General features: G+C 40.4%; 1 protein-coding gene across 2 annotated transcripts in view; it reads left to right on the top strand.

Moving 5' to 3' along the window:
* HECW2 (HECT, C2 and WW domain containing E3 ubiquitin protein ligase 2) overlaps nucleotides 1-20986 on the top strand; it is a 402520-nt gene that overhangs the window by 341808 nt on the left and 39726 nt on the right. For both annotated transcript variants that reach the window (XM_011997186.1, XM_011997187.1), the window contains 4 exons: nucleotides 2481-2564; nucleotides 6702-6811; nucleotides 18482-18602; nucleotides 20125-20238. In XM_011997186.1, coding sequence (XP_011852576.1) covers nucleotides 2481-2564; nucleotides 6702-6811; nucleotides 18482-18602; nucleotides 20125-20238 — 429 coding nt within the window. The remainder of the gene's footprint in view (nucleotides 1-2480; nucleotides 2565-6701; nucleotides 6812-18481; nucleotides 18603-20124; nucleotides 20239-20986) is intronic.

Here is a 20986-nt window from a genome sequence, read left to right as displayed (position 1 = left end):
TCACTGAAAGAATGAATCAATATCAACATAAGAAAGTACTTAGTGGTGTGATGTATATCAGACGACATGTTCCAGTGTCTGGTTCCTGGAAGAATATGACCCATAGCTTGTCATTGTGATAAATTAGCTGGCCTGGTAGAAAACTGGTCTCAGCCTACCTCTCATATATTCTCACCTGAAAAATCAGACCAGTTGCCTTCACAGCCTGCTAGTTTACATCTGGAAAGTGATGAAAACTTTCCCAGTTGGCATACTTCCTCTGGTGCCTTTGTTCTTTCTTTTTCTCACCCTATCATCCTTGTGACTCAAGAAGCGATGATGTTTTTCTTATTCACAGGAAACTTACAAGCCGCAGTCCAGGGCCTGATATCTACCATCACTCAACTCCTTCTGTGTAGCTCCAGTTAAGGAAGGAGGGGAGAGTGCTCAGCCTGTTTGTTTTTTGTCTTGTTCTATTTGCCTGGATTCACTGTGTTGATAGACAAAAGAGATAAGCTGCATATTTGTGGGAGACAGCTTTTGATTCTTCAAGATCAAAGCATAGTGTTACTGACCCTTATAAGAGTAGTTCTTTGGTTAAGTTATTATTCATTTTTCTTCAAGATAACTTTTCTCTGATTTAGCTTTTATTAGCCAACATTTACATCTCTTATCAGAGAAACCATTCACCAGAATGGGCCTGGGTTTCCATCACGTGTTTCAGATGTATATGATTCCAACACTTGAGGGAAAATGTTCCGCCTGGTCAAGCCTTCACTGAAATAACCTTCAGCAGAGAGAGGCTGGCCTTCTGAGCACTCCTTTACGTACATGCCTGCCACTAATTTCTAATAGTCTTAAAAAAAAAAAAAAAGTAGTTAGCTGCTGGCAATAAAGTACAGAAATAAAAATTTGGCAAATACTAAAGATTAGCTGCTTCATCTATCATATAAAATGGATCTAGCCAGAAGAAACCAAGGACTGAACTCTGTTTGTCATACCTCGTAAGCTGTATGGCTAAGGGCAAATCCACTGACTTTTCTGTGCATTAGGGAATTTTTCATGTGAACACGAAACCTTGTCTTCCACCTCAGGGCCTTCAAGTCAGCAAGCAATCTTAAGAAAAAATCTTTGAAATTTGGAAATACAAAAATCAGTGGAACTTGGCCAGGCGTGGTGGCTCATGTCTGTGATCCCAGCATTTGAGAGGTCAAGGCAGACAGATCACATGAGGCCAGGAGTTTGAGACCAGCATAGCGAACATGGAAAAACCCCATCCTCCCCAAAAATACAAAAATTAGCTGGGCGTGGTGACGCATGCCTATAATCCCAGCTACTCAAATGTCTGAGGCAGGAGAATCGTTTGAACCCAGGAGGCAGAGGTTGCAGTGAGCCAAGATCACATCACTGCACTCCAGCCTGGGCGACTGAGTAAGGCCCTGTCTCAAAACAAACAAAAAAATCGGTGGAACTTTGTGAAAATATCAAATGGAAAAACAAGTTGCTTTGTAGATAAGAACTAAATCTAAATAAACACTTGTATCAGTGATTGGTGTTTTACTTTGTGGTACAGGAATCAGAATACATTGTCCATAGCACTCAGAATAAAATTGCGTATTTGCATTATCCTCTATATTCCAATGAAATAGAATGATTTTAGTACCATAGTTTGTGTTTTTATTTTTTTCTTCACCTTATAAAAGTTAATATGGTGTGCTTTAAAATAGCACGATGTAAATAAGGGAAGAAAGCAACTAGGAAAAAAATTATTACAGTTGTATTCATTTAACAGATTGAAAATAGTGACATGATGATGACTCATCAAACAAAAAAAAAAACTGGTGTTATCACATTTATCTGTAACAAAATAGTGGTAGAAATAACTCACCTTGTTGTGTTTGACATATATAGGTATATGTACGTTTGTAGAGGTATGCACACAGTCTATTTCACCAACTGTTGTAGCAAAGTATTTCAGTGTTTATTTTAAAAAGGCATATGCTTTTATACTGAATATATAATGCATAGATACTATCTGCTTCCAGTTAGAAATGAGCTCATCACATGTAACTTAACAGTATGGCCTCAGGAAAATAGATGACTCTCCCAACACAATCCTTTTTTGGAACAGCAGGGGATCAGCCTAAGACTATCGCTAAGATTCAGGCCCACAGTCAGCTTTCACTCAAAGCAGACACTGATTTTATTGGTTGAATGGTATACTATTTATAGTAGTAGCTGGGCAGCAAAATGAGGAAGCCAGTGAAAGAATCTTTTTCCCCACAACTTTAGAACTGGGAGGTGTTGATGCTTACAGGATACCCCGGTTGAAGGCAAAGACCATGTCTCTCTTGGATGTGTATTCCTAGGGTATCACACAGTAGCTGCCACATAATAGGTACCAAAAAACGTCATGACTATTATAAAAAATGCTCTTTACTACTGAGTTATAGCCTAAAGGTCTACCATATACATTTTGTGCTATTTCTTTTCTTGAATAGGGAGAAGATCCAATTTATCCGAACTGAAGGGACTCCAGGATTGGTGCGCCTTTCAAGCGATGCAGACCTCGTTATGTTGCTGAGGTATGTTGATAACACTTACTCTTGAAGCAGACGGTCTCCTGTCATCAGATATCATGGAATATTGTGGAAAATAATATGCCAATATTCTTAAATTATTCTTATTCTTTAGACTTGTGGAAATACATTGAAGATTTAGGGCACTGATTGAGTGATCATTCACTTCAGGTTGCATTTGTTACACTGATAACTGTTTAATTTTCTTTTTACCCTGCTTGCAAGGGAGATGGTATTGGAAAAGGGAAAGGTTGTAATGAGTAGAATCTGCCACTCACAGAATGGAACAGAAGGGTATCTGAATAAACCATCTACCGTTTACCCCTCAGTGTTTACCCCTTCTGTTTATATATTCTTTCAAATGTTTTTCTCAAAATATGTTTTGTCCCCTTTTGCTGACTCAAGACATTATTTATTTACCTTGTGGTTTTGAGAGTGTACGTTTGGGAAATCATATCAGAAAGTTGACATTTGGTCCATACTACTCACTGCCAACTTGATAGCCCTTCATAAAACTGACCAATTGTTTTTTGTCTTTTGTTTTTTCACCCCCCGATGGTTCAGCTTTGGTTTTAAATTTTAGAGTAGTTTAGAAAGGAAACTGGCAAGTTTTCGAAAGACTTTCTCATTTTTTTGTATTATCCCTCAAATGTAGGCAAGCCAAAGTAAAATAATGCTTTGCTCTACCCAGTGGTTGGGATGCTCATCCCTGTAACCTCCACAGAATTAAAGGGAACGTCATACTGAGCCTTTCAGGCAAGGTTCTGTTTATCCCTGAGTGCTAATAACCTCATTCAAGTATTCATGATTATCTTGACCCTGACCATTTCTAATTCGCCATTCCATAGTTGCCCTATTTGTTGCCGTATTTCTGACTGCCCATGTGATTGTTGTCAGAAAGTTACTTTTTTTTTTCTTTTTTTGTGAGGCGGAGTCTCGCTCTGTTGCCCAGGTTGGAGTGCAGTGGCCCAATCTCAGCTCACTGCAAGCTCCACCTCCCGGGTTCACGCCATTCTCCTGCCGCAGCCTCCTGAGTAGTTGGAACTACAGGCGCCCACCACCACGCCCGGCTAATTTTTTGTATTTTTAGTAGAGATGGGATTTCACCGTGTTAGCCAGGATGGTCTCCATCTCCTGACCTCGTTATCCGCCTGCCTCAGCCTCCCAAAGTGCTGGGAGTACAGGCCTGAGCCACGTTATTTTTCTTTATGTGTAGTCAAAGCATAATTCAAAGGGATGTAGTCACTTTCTATAATACTTCACTTCCGTTGACTCTGAATAGGACCTATGGTGGGGGTAGCTTCTCAACCTAGTGGGTGGCCTCTCTCCTGTGGTATTGAGCCAGTTCTGAAAGCTGCATATAGTATGCTAGGTGGTCAGGAAGACTACTGGTCAATTAATATTAGAGTGTGATGTTTCTCTCATGGTTTGGTTGGTGATAAAATAGTTTAACTTTCTGTTAACAGAATTCTGGCCAGGATATGCTCTTTTTCTTCATTATAGAAAGCTAAGGTTTTTTTCTTTTAAACTAAGAATTCTGCTTTTGGAATTAGTAAAAAAAGAAGTCATAATTATCACTCACCTATCCATAGTTAAATAACATTTAGATGGTATAGTCTTAAATTTATTATACTATAGCTTAGAATATTTGTATTTTGATAACACAACAGTTTGCATGAGTTTCTATGTGTTATGTAGTAGAATTCAAATGTATTTGAATTCAAATAATTCAGAACTCATTCATACATAAAGAGCAAGGCTGCATTTTCTCCTCTTTGGGAAAATAAGCAGGTTCTCTAAAGCTAATGGGCCTTTGGAGAAGTGTGAGAAATTTTCTTACATATAATAGTTCTATAATTATTGCATACAAATGATGTCATTAAATTCTAGACTTTTCATGTGGGTGATCACATGTGTTTATTATTTTAATAATAGTAAACAACACAATGTATTATATGGACATACTTAAGTAATGTAATTAGTGATTATTGAAAAATTTGGGGTTTTATTCATGTCCTCAATTCTTTATTTTTTATTTATTTATTTATTTATTTATTTAATTTATTTATTTTTTGAGATGGAGTCTCACTCTGTTGCCCAGGCTGGAATGCAGTGGTGAGATCTCATCTCACTGCAACCTCCACCTCCCGAGTTCAAGCAATTCTCCTGCCTCTGCCTCTCGAGTAGCTAGGACTACAGGTGCATTGCACCACGCCTGGCTAATTTTTTGTATTTTAATAGAGATGGGGTTTCATCATGTTGCCCAGGCTGGTCACAAACTCCTGAGCTCAGGGAATCCACCTGCCTCAACCTCCCAAAGTGTTAGGATTACAGATGTGAGCTACAGCACCCAGCCCTTTATTTTTTATTTTACTTTGAAATTGGAACGATTTGAATTAGTGACTACAAACTTCAGTCAGCATACTTGTCACTTACATAATGGAAGCCTTTGTATCTATTTTAATGTTTTGTCTAATTTCTTAAAAAGGAAAATCACTCCTGGTACAAATTGACTTGATTATCAGTAAGCTGCAATGTAGAGATAGTATTGCTCTAGGACATTATTCAGTTCAAAATAAACCCACGTAAAGTTATTTTCCACTAAGGTTATTTTAAAATCCAATAATTTTTAAATGACCTTGTTGAATTTGTTATTGATTTTTCTATTTCATGTATCTTTTCACTAATTCAATTCATGTAAAAAATATACCTCTATCAGAGCTCATATAAGAAATGATTGATAAATTTGGCTACATAAATATTTTTAAATGGATATAATGAAAGATACCACATATAAAGGCATAGAGAAAGAAAATCAGCTGGAAGAATAGGTTTATAACACGTAAAAAAAACAGATCAGCCGGTCGCAGTGGCTCATGCCTGTAATCCCAGCACTTTGGGAGGCTGAGGCAGGCGGATCATGATGAGGTCAGGAGATCGAGACCACTCTGGCTAACTTGGTGAAACCCCATCTCTACTTAAAATATATATATATATAGAGAGAGAGTAGCTGAGCATGGTGGCTCACACCTGTAGTCCCAGCTACTTGAGAGGCTGAGACAGGAGAATCACTTGAACCCAGGACGTGGAGGTTGCAGTGAGCCAACATCACGCCACTGTGCTCCAGCATTGCAACAGAGCTAGACTCTGTCTCAGAAAAAAAAAAAAAAAAAACCAGAAAGAAAGAAAGAAAAGAAAGAAAACCAGATTGTGGATACATAAAGAAGGCCTTTAAAAGAAGAGAACCCAATAGAAAAATGAATAAAGGATATGAAAAGGCATAGAAATGGAAGTGTGAATAGCCAATAAACCCATGGAAAGATGCTAGTAATTCTAAGTGTAGTTTCAAATAATGAGATACCATTTCACACTATTAGATTTGTAAAAGTCCAAAAGTCTGAAATACCTAACGATACATAAGAACTCTTGTTTGGCTGGGCTTAGTGGCATTGCAGTTTCTACAGACTTGTTGGAGTACAAATTGACACTGTCTTGTACAGCTGAATAGAGCTCAGGTCTCTGGTTACTCTCTTTTAGGAGAATATCATAAACAGACATTTCAATATGGAGAAGAAAGAAGACAATTAAATGGTCTAAGATCCAAATCCTCACGTTTGAAAAATAGTAGCCAGGGTAAACAAGGGAGCTAATTATTTTGTGATTGTAGTTATTTAGGAGGTGTTTTGTTTTATTTTGCTTTTAATTATCCAGTTAAATCCTAAGCCCTTCGAAGGCTGAGACCCTATTGTTTATTTATTGGAATGAGGATATATAACATACTTTGTGTATTTATGATGAGTTCTCAATAAACATTTTCTATTTTGTGTTGGAATCCTGTTTCCAAATCTGAAAACCCAGGTATGATTTTCAAACAAACATGTACACTCAAACTTATATATTGAAATAGTAAAATAAAATCACGTTGTCCAAAGTTGGTAGGAACACGGTCAAATAGCCGCAGGGTTCACAAAAAGTACCACAGCCAGTCATTTTGTCCCAAGAATTACCTGCAAGAGAAAGGGGGTAGGTGCTGTCTTTGGGATGTAAACCGGATCTTGGATGGAATATTCTACCCTGTTGGGATTTAGGCTTTTCAGCACTACTTTGGCTGAAGGACTCATTTTGCTTCTTGTCTTTCCCCAGCTTATTTGAAGAAGAGATAATGTCATATGTGCCTCCACATGCCTTACTCTACCCCAGCTACTGTCAGTCCCCACGTGGCTCTCCCGTGTCATCTCCTCAGAACTCACCAGGTGAGTCCACCTGCTGCTCGCAGTGAATTCTCTGAGGAGTGAACCTTCAAGCCAGACGTTCTCTCCTCCCTAAAGACAGGACAGGAAGGGAACACTTCGGGTACATCTTTGGTGTTAGCATAGATACATGTGTGTATTTCCTGTCTCTTAAGAGTGGCTTATTTCCATGAGGATTCATTTTGACAAAGAGATAATGAATAGGAGGATTAGTGGTATGACATACTCAGATATAGAATTTACTTTTCATGATGTTATGTCATACAATATCAGGACACAAAATATTAGGTTGCTTTTTGACTTTAGAAAGTTCTAGTGAAGAGAACTTTTTTGATATACAATGAAGATAAAGTCTCCACTCTCAAGAAATAATATGGAATTGAAATTATTCAGTTTAATAGACTTGGACATTCTTTCCTACAGTATTCATTAATTGCATTAGATAGAACAGAGATGGATTGGCAAATAGAACATGTTGATAGGTAAACTGAAATGTGTACATTCAATCTCTTTTTGAAAGAGATAGGCATGAATGAGTGAGTGAGTAGGTGGATGAGCAAATGGTAGAAAATGCAGCTTGGCAAATAAGCTTTGAAAATGAAGGCAGTCATGATGTTGACAGAATATCAGCTGTATATAGGTCCTTAGTATAGGCAATGCATTGTTCACACTTTAACAGCTATCAGAATTGAAAACGATTTCAGTAGAAATGCAAACTCCATATGTGTCACTAAGCTGCTGTATGTTCTTTGGTATATATAACATGTGTTTTCACATACTGCAATGATAATGAAGCTGCAGCCTGATTGGATACTGCAAACAGGAAAAGATCTATTAATTTGTTCATTTAACACAGATTTATGGAGCATCCAACTATGATCCAAGCACTGAATTAGACTCTAGGACTACAGAGATGAATAATACAGTTTCTTCCTTTGAAGAATTCATGGTGTGGCAGTGAGTCAACAAATGACTCTGTGAAGCTCTGTAGTTAGTCCTGTAATGAAGAAATGTATGAGAACACAGCTGTGGGAGCAATTATTCTTTCAGGGCTGGGGATGGGGTATTTGGGGAAGTATGAAGTGGAGCCTTGAAGGATGATGAATAGGAGTTTACCAGGTGGACCAAAGAAAGAAGGGCATTCTAGTGAAGAGGGTAATGTGTTGGGCCATTCTTGTGTAAGTATAAAGAAAACCTGAGGCTGGGTAATTTATAAAGAAAAGAGGTTTCATTGGCTTATGGTTTTGCAGACTGTGCAAGTATGGTGCCAGCATTTGCTTGACTTCTGTTGAGGGCCTTAGGAAACTTCCACTCATGTCAGAAGGTGATGGAGAGCCAGCATGTCACATGGTGAGAGTGGGAGCCAGAGAGAGCAGCGAGGAGGTATCGCACCTTTAAACAATCAGATCTCCTGTGAGGTCACTCATCACCAAGGGAGTGGTGCTAAGCCATTCATGAGGAATCTGCCCTTATGATCCAAACACCCCCTACAAGGCCCTACTTCTGACACTGGGGATTATGTTTAAACATGAGATTTAGAGGGAACAAACATCCAAAAAAACCATATCAGGTAGCATAAGCTAAGCCATAGAAGCATGCAAGTAGTGTAGGAAATAGATACATGTGTAGTTAATAGATACAAGGGAAGGGAAGTTCTCAAGGCTCAGTTTGGAAAGGTAGGCTAGGGCTGGTTGGTCATTGAAGCATCGTTATTATTATTATCATTATTATTATTATTTTGAATCAGAGTCTCACTTCTTCGCCCAGGCTGGAGTGCAGTGGCGTGATCTTGGTTCACTGCAACCTCCGCCTCCCAGGTTCAAGCAATTCTCCTGCCTCAGCCTCCCCAGTAGCTGGGATTACAAACACGTGCCACCATGCCCATCAAATTTTTGTATTTTTAATAGAGACTGGATTTCACCATGTTGGCCAGGCCGGTCTCAAACTCCTGACTTCAAGTGATCTGCCCACCTCGGCCTCCCAAAGTGTGTGAGCCACCATATCCAGCCAACCTTATTCTATAGTCCATGTGAAGCCACTGAAAATGTATAAGCAGAGGAATACAAATAATATCCTGTTTTTCAAAGATCAGTCAGTCTGGTGGCAATTGGGAGGATAAATTAGAAAATGAGAGACTGGAGACAGATTCTCAGAGAGGCTGTTTCATTAGCCAGAGTAACATGATGAAAGACTGGCCTAGGCAGTGGAGATGGAGACCAGGGAACGAATTGAAGGGATATGTAGGATGCAGAGACATCAGGACTTTGAGTAGAGGTCGGGAAGAGTCAAGGAAGATTCAAAGGCCCTCACTACGTAGGCTACCAGGCAGATGGTAGCACCCTCTGCCAAGAAGGCGAAATGGTTAGACTCAAATGGGAAGATTGAATGAGTTTGGTGTTGGACAAGTTTTATTGAGAAATCTTTGGGCCGTCAATGGCAGATTCCCAAAGACAGCTGGAAATGGCAGCCATGTCGCACAGGGGAGGTTGAAAACAAGGAGTTCAGTGTACTGGTGGCAACTGAAACCTAGAGTATAGATTAGAGCAATTGGGGAGAAAGTCATTGAAAAGGAGAGGAAATAGTAGGTGATGACATGAGAAACTTCAATATTTAAGGGATGAGCTGAGACAGAGGAGCAAGTGAAAGAAAGAGAGCCAACAGATGTTGAATAGAGTTAGGAAAGTCTTTTCAGGGGAGCCAGGTTTCACAGAGGAGTGGTCAGTAGAGCCATATGCTCAAAGGGCTCAGGAAGTCCCAGCTACTCATGGGGGCTGAGGTGGGAGGGTTGCTTGGGCTCAGAAGGTCGAGGCTGCGGTGAGCCATGATCACGCCACTGCACTCCAGCCTGGGCAACAGAGTGAGACCCTGTCTCAAAAGGGGGGTGGGGCATCTGAAAAGGATGAGATCTGAAAAGAGGCCTCATTTCGATTTGAAAATCATGATGTTATAAATGGTCTTTGCCAAAGAGATTCTGTGAAGTAATAGGTTATAAACTGGATCTTGATTGGTGACAGATGATACAGGATCTGAAGCAGAAGTCAAATGCTCTTTTCATGAAATCTGGAGGTGAAAAGAAAGCAAAATAGAACAGTAGTTAGGAGAAGAGAGAGGGAAGGGATTTTAGGTTGGGAAGTTGAGCATACGTGTGCAGAGGACACAGGACGTGAGTGGAAGGAAAGTGGTTTGTGGAATAAGGCAGGCTCATGGACAGCATGACACTGAAGGCAGAAACACAGGCCAACTTTGAAACAAAATAGGGATACCTGTTTTGATAGCACAGGTTGAAAGGAAATGTATGACACTACAGGTAGGTTTAAAGGTTTAGGGGAAAACTTCATGAAATTCCCAACTGGCCTCATTGTTTTACCAGCTATCTGACTTTGGGCAGGGTACCTCCTTCCCTGAGTCTGGATTTCTTTTTCTGTAAAATAGGGATAATAATAATTACCTCACCTCTCATGATTGTTTTTGGAGAACACTTTGGTTGGTGCTTGGAACATAACAAGTAGCCAATAAAGGTTAATGTGTTTTCTTTCTTTTTTTCTGGAAATTTGATTCTGAGAAGTATAGGTTGTTCACATTTGAACCATTAATAACTGGAACAAACAGACGCTGATTTGCAGAGCTGTCTGCTTAGATACTTAATCATTCAGAGTGGTCTTTGTCTTAGTAAGAGCCTATGCTGGGGTTTAAAGTGGACCATCCCTTTACCTATGTTTTATGGTTAAAGACATGAAGCCATGTGGATTGTTGCTTGTGCCAGTCAAGGCTGTCCTTTTCCAGGCCTTTTGTGTGGCCTGTCTTCCCTGAAGAAAAGGTATATCGCCAGATGCTGCCCCTTCCATGCCCTTTAAAGGCATGCATTGAAGACTGTACACATTCTTCAAGACTGTATGAGCGTTCTAAATGTGGCTAAGTTTACTTCCTCATTTAGCATCGCAAATGCACATGAGTAATCCTTGGTGACAATCAAATCCATTCTAGAAACTTACATTTAGAGTTAAACATTTTCCAAAGACATGTGTAACCCAAATATATCTAAATTGCTAGCAGTGTTTGTGGTGGTTTTAATTTTCAGGAAGAATCATCTCCATATTTTTGGCCTACTCTGTTTCAGTGGGCTTTGTTTGATCTTGAAACTGGGTTGTACGGCCTGATATCAATGGAAGTCACTATAACAAATTCCACATGATACCAGGGCAGGCCTACCTAACCTCATTTCCCCTCTGGAGGCATCTTCTGTTTCTTTGAATAAAATAGCTTCTCCTTCTACCAGTATTCCTGAAGGTTTTGTGAAAGCAACATTTCAAACAGATTTTTTGAAGTGGTCTGATCCTCCTTGTGACTATAATTTCACCCCTTTTAGTGGTATGAGAATAATATCGTGAAAATTATGACAGTAATAAATTTTAATGATCTTCATTGAGAAGTCCTAGGAACCTGGTAAACTTTCCACACTTTTCCTCATTCCAAGCACATTGACATGTATTTTCAAGTGCAGAAGAGAGAGGGGCTTTGGAAACTTTGACTCACTGCTTTTTGCAGCTGTTAGAGTGCTCACCAAAATTTGTCAAAATTTTGGAATGTGAAGGTTTGTTTTTCTAGGACCATTATAATGCCAATCCCAACCTCAGTGATGCCAGAAGGAAAAGATCTTTCCAAACACCATGTGGCTTATTATGCCAAATATGGGACCCAGAAGTTTATATAAGCTGCACATTTCTAGGAAATTAAATGCAGTAATACCTAATTTATCTGATATTATTGGAGATGTGCTCTCTTATGTGGATTTTCCAGGTAACCAAAGCTATGATTTTAACTGTATGAGAAGTTGTTTAACCCACTATTTACTGAAACTCTTTCATAAATGTATTATATTTCTCTTTACTTTCCTATACACAGCACATTGAGGATATTTCATGGTTTGGGGGAATCATTGTGCCCATGAATCATGATGCAGAGCTCTTGTTACTTGACTAGAGCTGGACTCCCTGGAAACTAGCACCAGCAGAAAGTCACCCTCAACAGAAGTAAAACACTCAGAGAGCACCGAAGAGCCTTGGGGGTCTTTACTAAAGGTTGTCTTGAGAGGATGGGTTGTGAGAGGGAATTATTTCTCCCAACACATTGTGTACCCTTAATGATCTTCGTTTTCTCTCTCCCACCACAAAGACTTAGCATTTTACCAGCTGTTTATGTCATCTTCTCCTCTTTTCACAATTCCTCTTCCCTGCTCATTCTCTCCTTTTTTCCTTCCTCCCTCTCTATTCCTCTCTCTCTCTCTCTCTCTCTCTGTCTCTCTCTCATCTGTCCTCTTCCTTTCCCCACCTTTCCTACAGTCCCTGAAATAGCTTTAGACCTGTTTTTAGAAAAGGTGTTTGATCCCTTCCCTTGACTCAGCCCTACAAAGATGATGTAGGAACCAAATTGCACAAATGAAGGATGCTCCCTGGGGATGGGGAAGTTGTGATCCCAGAGACCAAAAGAAAGCCCCAGACACTGTCTCTATCATAATATAGAGACTTAACTTTTTGTTGTTGTTAGTCTCCCTTGTCCTCACCCATAGAGCTGTCAGAGGGTGCCTGTTATTGGCAGACCCTTTACATTTCCCTTTAATAAATCACTTCCCTGCCAAGATCTCTGTCAAGGTTTGAGAAGTCAGAGCATTAAGTTATTTTCAATAAATGGTATGTACATGAGCATCAGCAAGCTCCAAGAAATGACCTGAGGGCCTTTTACTACTCAGAGAATAAAGCAAAAATGCCAGGTCTTCAGTGCTTGTGCTTTGTGCCAGGGATTTGGACGTGTTTTTTCTTAAGTTCCAGTGTTGAGCTATGTTCCAGAAGATGGAACCTTCCAGAAATTATTGTAGTGCTTGATGTTTTGTTTTCATTCACTCACAGGGCATTTGTTTTAAATGTCATAGGGATTTTTTGAAAGTGAAGCAGGAAAGAGGTAAGCTTCTGAGCTGTCCCAGGACAGCATGGAGCCATGCTGGATCAGGCTAAGATCCAGCCCCTGTCCAATGTGGAGAACCAGTGCTAGTCATCAGAACAATGCAGGTTCTGGGTCACACACCCAGAATCAAAAAAGACTGAGACTGCCCGGGAGTTGGATGCCAAGCTATTTCTAGTGTCTTCTGAAATATTTTGTCAGATAGAATTCTTTAGTTTGTATATGATTATGCAACTTTGTAACAGTATATGAAAATAGGGTAATACAATATAGAAGTTTTTTTAGACCTGCCTGCAATGACAAAGCAAAAACTCCCCAGTGTCTGTTACTGAAATTTTTTCCTGCACAGTATTAGCAAAATGCTGACTCTCCATGAAGTCAGCCCTTCATTTGATCACTTTCTAGATATAACTATGGATCTTTTGTATCTGATTTTCTTTACGACCGTAAAGACCATGAAATTCCTCTGTCTTATAAAGTATTATAACCTAGAACTTCACTTACAGTTGTAGTTCCCATACAATTTTATTACCTCAATCTTCCAAGAACATTTTGTATTTCCAAAGTGGAAGTAACATCCTTCCTGCTCTGGAATTTCTTGGCAATTATACCTCACTTTTATTAAGAATTTGACAAAGGCCAACAGCATAATTTACTATAATTTTATTTATTTATTTATTTTGAGACGGAGTCTCGTTCTGTTGCCAGGCTGGAGTGCAGTTGTGCAATGTCAGCTCGCTGCAACCTCTGCCTCCCGGGTTCAAGTGATTCTCCTGCCTCAGCCTCCCAAGTAGCTGGGACTACAAGCACATCCAGCTAATTTTTGTATTTTTAGTAGAGACGGAGTTTCACCACGTTGGCCAGGATGGTCTCGATCTCCTCACCTCGTGATCTGCCCACCTCGGCCTCCCAAAGTGCTGGGATTACAGGCGTGAGCCACTGTGCCTGGCCAATTTACTGTAATTTTAAAATGAAGTAATGTGTAAATGACTTTTTTCATAATGGAACTATGAGCAAAAGAATTTTTGCATTTAACAATTGTTGTCTCAGAGTTTTTATAATTAAATCCCTTTACCTAGAGTATAAACAGAATCAGAGCTAATTTTTATTGTGTCTGTATTGATATTGATGGAATGCGTTATGGCATTTCCCACATCCTTTTAAGCATCTCAGATTATACAGGAGTAGTTACTGTCTGTGCTGTTTTTCAAAGTAATCAGCTCTTAAAAAAGCATGTTTCTTGGCCAGGTGCAGTGACTCACGCCTGTAATCCCAGCACTTTGGGAGGCCAAGGCGGGTAGATCATGAGGTCAGGAGATCGAGATCATCCTGGCTAACACGGTGAAACCCCGTCTCTGTTACAAAAATACAAAAAATTAGCCGGGCGTGGTGGCGGGCGCCCGTAGTGCCAGCCACTCTGGAGGCTGAGGCAGGAGAATGGCGTGAACCCGGGAGGTGGAGTTTGCAGTGAGCCGAGATCGCGCCACTGCACTCCAGCCTGGGCGACAGAGCGAGACTCCGTCTAAAAAAAAAAAAAAAAAAGTTTGTTTTGTGTCTTAAAAGATTTTCATTCAGTTCTTTGTCCTTCATTTTTCTCTTTCTTGTCAATGATTTTGCTCTTGAAAGTTGATTCATTACAGCTGCGTTCTGCACTGTCTGGGTTTTCTAGTCTGCAGTTTCTCAGACTGGAGCACTGACACCGTGACTGTGCCGCCCCTGAGTGGACTTGAACTGCACTGTCCTATTCCTCATCCATCTAGGACAGCAGCCTTGTGTTCATGCAGATAATGTTCCTTTGTATTGCAAATGATGCCTTTTGGTACACAGGAAACATTTGCCCTGTGTTAGTCCTTGGGTGCTGCCCATGTGTTTCATTGGTGATGTTTGACCTTCCAATGAGGGAATAGTGGTTCTCAGCCATAGCTACACGTTGGAATCATCTGGACAGCTGTGTTTAACACTCATGCCTGGGTCCCACCCCACATTCTGGGTCTTTACACATTTTGATGTAATGCATCTTGGGTGTGGCCTGGACATTGGAATTTTTAAAAGCTTCCTAAGGGATTCTAATGTGCAGTCAAGATTGAGAACCCCTGCCTAGAAGTCTCCTCTGCCTCCCAGATCTTTAAAGTCAAGCTTATTTGCTTGCTTTCTGACATAACTCAGCTCTTTGCCTAACTATACAAACAGATCTCCAGACAGACTGTTGGTCAATAGCCAGTTTTGTACAGATTCATTACTAAAATCTCAACTCATTTCCCCATGTTTAGTATTCACCTCTATGCAGATAACAACAGCTAATACCTATGTGGGATCTCTTATGCAACAGTCACTGCATAAAGTGCCATAAACACACTAACTCAGCTCATCCACACGTGTGGCCCTGAGCTCTCACCCCAATTCCAGCCCAGTATTTTTCAGTCTCTAGGGCATTTGGTCAGCTGTCATATCCAAGTCAACATGTATAAAGTTTCACGTGCCCTTGTCCACCTGCATCACTTCCCACACTCTTCATAGCATCAGGTAGGTAGATCTGGCTCAAATCCCAACTCTGCTGTCACTGGAGTATGACTTGGACAAGAAACTGCACCTTCATTTTCCTTAGTTGCAAAGTGGTGTATGATGGTCCTAGTAATACCTGCTTCGTAGACTTGTGAGGATTTCTCAAGATCCCCCGTGTAATGTGCATCACCTGTAATGTATAGCAGGTGCTTAACAAGTAATACGTGTTGTTATTGTGTAAATATACTTTATATTATCATCATGCTTCCCATTCTTCTTTCTTGGTTATTTACTCTTTTCCCAGTGCATATTTCACATTGTAGATGTTTCTCTGAGTCACCCACTCCAGTCTAGTCCTTATCCCCTTAGGCTTCAATTACTGCAACAACTCCTAACTGGGGCTCTTTCCTCTTACCTACCGTTAATTTACTCAACACACTCTGAAAATAATTTCTTAAATAAAACACCACTTGTATGTTATTCTTCTGCTCAAGAACCTGTAAAGGCACTGTTCAGTTCATCATGCCCAAACTCCTCTGCTAGGTTTTAAAAATTCTTATCATAATTTGGCTCCAACCCTTCTGATCAATTTCATTTCCCATGTACTCCCAGCACTCCTCCTCCACTCTAGGCTAGCTTGGTTCTCTCGGCGTTTTCTGAACACACATGCAGTGCTCATGCCAGCTCTTGCTGCTCTATTCCAGTATAGAATATAAATTCTTCTTTTGCAAGGTGTGGTTCCAATTAAGCTTCCTCCCTAAGGCCTTTTCCACTTTGATCTCTACTTATACGCATTTCTTTTTTCTAACATTACTATTACTTTTGTATAACACTAATCTTAACAAATGCTTGCGGGGGTCAGGGGACAGGCAGCCGTGTCATTGAGTGACTGCCGCAGAGTGGTGAGAGCATGCCTCGTCTAACAGAGTAGCTGCAGCTGCCCGCTGGATCCCCAAGGAAATGCAAGCCAGTCGTTACAAGATTTCCCAAATAATTTTCAAGAGAATAATCTGGAATTTTTTAATTTGAAATTTAATTTGTAAATGTTGGCAATTAATTTAAAATCTTCAAAAAAGATTATGGGGCAAACAACGGGTATCTATAGGACTAGGTATAGCCCCAGGGGTATAGCTTTGCTCCCTCTGCTTTCTAGTCTATATACCACCTAGTTCAGGACTTAATTATTCTCTAATTGTTTGACATTTTATTTCTATTTCCCCACTCCACTCCAGCAACCCCACCTTATACATTTTGGACATCCATTGGTGAACCTAACACAGTATTCACTATGAATAACAACTATTTAGTTCACTCATTTGTTAAAGAAATTTTTAATGAACTTACATGGTATGTAATGAACAAGACTTCCCAGCTTTTGTTTTCTGGTTTCTTTCATCAGTTGGGAAATATTTAGTGGAAATATCCAGTGTTTTTGTCATGGCTCTGTGTCTGATTTCCATATTCATCATCAGTTTTCTATCCCAGCCTGCTGCTTAGTCACCCAGTGACACAAAACCAGATTTTTCTATGGAAAGAGGAATAATTGGCTGGGTGTGGTGGCTCATGCCTATAATCCCAGCACTTTGGGAGGCCGAGGTGGGTGGATCACCTGAGGTCGGGAGTTCAAGACCAGCCTGACCAACACGGTGAAACCACGTCCCTACTAAAAATACAAAATTAGGTGGGCATGGTGGCGCAAGACTGTAGTCCCAGCTACTCAGGAGGCTGAGGCAGGAGAATCGCTTGAACCCAGGAGACAGAGGATGGGTTAGCCAAGATCACGCCATTGCACTCCAGCCTGGGCAACAAGAGCAAAACTCCGTGTCAAAAAAGAAAAAGAAAAGAAGGAAAGAGAAACAATGTTACTTGTACATTTTATTAGTGATAATTGCCATTGAATAACGTATGAAATATCCTTATATAATCTAGATATTCTCAGTACTTGGCACATGTTAAGAATGCAATAAATGGTCTGGTGCAGTGGCTCACACCAGTAATCCCAGCACTTTGGGACGCCGAGGCAGGTGGATCACCTAAGGTGGGGAGACCAGCCTGACCAACATGGAGAAACCCTGTCCCTACTAAAAATACAAAATTAGTCGGGCGTAGTGGTACATGCCTGCAATCCCAGCTACTCGGTAGGTTGAGTCTGGAGAATCACTTGAACCTGGGAGGTAGATGTTGTGGTGAGCTGAGATTGTGCCATTGCACTCCAGCCTGGGCAACAAGAGCAAACTCCATCTCAAAAAAAAAAAAAAAAAAATCCAATAAATATTAATATTATTTATTCTTTGTGCAACCCAGAGACAGGTGCCTTTTGCAAGTATGTGTTATATTAAGATTTTACCCTGCAATATGAAATTTATGTAATTATGTGTCTAAAATCATTCTTGGTGATAGTGCATATCTAAAAGAAGTTTTGTAGGACAATCACAGTGGCTCATGCCTATAATCCCAGCAGTTTGGGAGGCCGAGGTGGGCAGATCACCTAAGGTCAGGAGTTCCAGACCAGCCTGGTCAACATGACGAAACCCTGTCTCTACTAAAAGTACAAACATTAGCCAGGCATGGTGGCAGGCACCTGTAATCCCAGCTATTTGGGAGGCTGAAACAGGAGAATCGCTTGAATCCGGGAGGCAGAGGGTGCAGTGAGCCAAGATCACGCCACTGCAATCCAGCCTGCCGGGTGACAGAGTGAGACTCCATCTCAAAAAAAAAAAAAAAAAGAAGAAGTTTTGTGAAGAGTTTTTGGTTAGGAATTTAGAGTGAATGATTAAAACCTCACTCTTAGTGCCACTTACTTATATACCACATACTTTCCGTTGCAACTTCCTGTCTAATTGCCATTATATCATTTCAGCAGCAAGCAAAGACATTTCATCCTAACAGTTACTACTAGACATGAGTAACTCTGTTTGACTCATATTAGTTTGGACTGAAAAGGGGAACCATACTTGAGAAACACATGGGCACCATTGTAACTATTCAAACAGGATTTTAATTCTCAACCAAAATGCCACAAAGAAGACGTCACTTAGGACCCTGGTTGAGGTTTGTTATATCCTTCAAGTTACAGAAGTTAATCCTTCAAATGCAGAAGTTAAGACAGTTGCCTCATTGGACTTGTTGATTGTGATAGCTTTTGTCCATGGTGATGTGATGAACACAAGGATGATGCACAAATCCATATTATCCTCTCTCTGTGGTTTGCTGTAGGTACCCAGCGTGCCAATGCCCGGGCTCCAGCCCCTTACAAGCGGGATTTCGAAGCCAAACTGAGGAACTTTTACAGGAAGTTAGAGACTAAAGGATATGGACAAGGCCCAGGGAAGTTAAAGTAAGTCAAAGCGACACAAACCACATAATGTATAGATGGTGAAAGGAGGGGGCGCAGTTGGGCCTCTAGGAAATTGATTGTGATTTGGGATGACTAGCCTTCATTTTAGTCGGCATAATTATTTCGGCATTTGTAAATTATAGGATCATCTAAAACATAGTCCTGGAATGAAACGTGATTAAGCTTAACATTTTAAAACAAGTAGTGAAGACACTGCCTTTTCATGTAAAAATAAAGGCAAAATAAAAGGCTGATTTATTTTTTTCCTCTGAAAAGTACCTCTTTGTTGGTGCATAGTATATTCATTAGCTATAAAGCCATCCCAATGTCCTTCACTACAAGTTTCTGTCTCCTGAACTGACCTGAGTGCAGGAATAGTGCTCAGCTCTGTTCAGTTCTGTGAAACAAACTTCACAGCAGAACATGTCATGAATGTCGTTTCTGCCTTTCTTCATCTGCCTCCTCCCTTCAAATGGGGAAGCTGAAACATCATCATGTTGTTTGGCCTACAATTGTGTCCATTCCCTACTTACCCTTCTTTCTCTCCCTGCCTTCAACCCTGTCCCACGTCCCCACTGGAGATCACTCTGCCACTGAGAGAGGACAGAGGAGGGAGGGTCTCCACTGGAGCCCCTCTGTGACCCTGGGTGCCTGAGAGAGGGTCCAGAGACCAGACCAACAGCAGCCCCACGGCTCACAGCCCCACCCACAGGAAGGCTTGCTTGGTTAAATTTCACCTTCATTGCCCTAAAAAATCATCAGCCTGCCCAAACACCATACTTCTCTGAGCTTTACTTTTCTCACACTTAATTTACAAAGGTCTAGGATGATCCAGCTGTCATGCATTCAGCCTCCCTATCATCTCTCTGCCTGTTACCATTTACATGAAGAGCAAATTGGTATCTATGGAAGAATGACTTTTAGTTGTCATCATCACAAGTAGATTAACCTACCACACACATCATTCATTTGTATCTCTCCCTTAGGGACTTTCAAGATTCACTTAATTTAACAATTAACTATTGGAAACTCCACTGCTTTGGAGGACATTGAGAATTTTTTTTTTCCTCTTCGTTCTCACAGTCATCTCGCTGGGCACTTAATAATTGAATTCCTTGTCTAAGTGCATTGAGGCTTAAAACATTGCCTCATAGAGTTGTTCTTGCTTTACTTAACAAAACGTGTGTGTGTGTGTGTGTGTGTGTGCGCGTGTGTGGTGTTGTTTTATGATCTTTTTTTTTCTGGGATAAACTGATTTGACCGTTTAGGTAGGATTCTTCAGTTGTTCTCACAGGTCATAGGTAGGGTGCTCTGTGTACCAATGATTCTCTCATATAACTTTTGCTAATGCTATTAAGAGTTAAAGACAAATGTGTACTTTATTGCAGACAGCAATGATATTAAGTAACATTCTTCTTACCTAGTTAACTGTGGCAAATGGAAATGTTCTAGAAAGATAAGTAAATTATCTTTAACAGTATAGTAATAATCTGTATTTTCCCAATTGTCTCATTGTGGACAGGTTAATTATCCGAAGAGATCACTTACTAGAAGATGCTTTTAATCAGATTATGGGCTACTCCAGAAAAGACCTGCAGAGAAATAAGCTATATGTCACCTTCGTCGGGGAGGAAGGGTGAGTAGAACAGAGAAGTGGCCTGTGGAACATAGGCTGTGGCCACACGGCGGATGTTTCTCCACGTTGCTGTGGTTGCCTGAAACAGGAAATCCTTCTGGCAGGAAGTGCTGTTCTCATACACTTAAACCTTTGGGTTTTTTTTTTTTTTTTAAAGGTCTCCTCTGGCTTTTAAATCACTTGACATAGAAATTCTTTAGTAAAAACATGTAGCTTTAGATCATTTTTGAGAACAGAAGCCTAGTTTAGTTTCTTCTCTCCAGACCTCTCTTTCTCTTAAAGGGAAAAAGTAAGGCTTTGCGAGGAAAAAAAAAAAAAAACAAGGAATTGCATTTATGCAATTGCTTTGTGATCTGTGATCTTATTTTCTGCCCTGCAGGGCTAAGTAGAACGTGCTTCCTCTATTAAATAAGTTCAGTTTCAGAAACATGAATTAGAATCTTGCTGTTCTACCCGGAAGCCTCCACAGAAGTAACTCTTAGGCCTTGGCTCTTATTTCTCTGCCTCCAATTTTTCTCTTCCCTTGGGAGGGCAGCACACCACCAACATTACTACCTAACATAAACAAACATGTCCCGCCTTCCATGACTCTTCCATGAGTGTGCTCATTGAGATAAGGCTTAGGAAATGAAGCTGGGAAGACTCCTACACAGTGTCAGCATTGCACCCAAATAGACATAACTGTTATTATGCATCACCTTAAAAGAGGCCAGCTGTCATCCCTCCCAGACCCCTTCTTCTTCCTCAT

Source organism: Mandrillus leucophaeus, unplaced genomic scaffold, assembly GCF_000951045.1.
Source record: "Mandrillus leucophaeus isolate KB7577 unplaced genomic scaffold, Mleu.le_1.0 Scaffold532, whole genome shotgun sequence".
Classification (NCBI taxonomy): domain Eukaryota; kingdom Metazoa; phylum Chordata; class Mammalia; order Primates; family Cercopithecidae; genus Mandrillus; species Mandrillus leucophaeus.
Note: the sequence above shows the minus strand (reverse complement) of the source record. Positions and strands in the feature narration are given on the sequence as shown.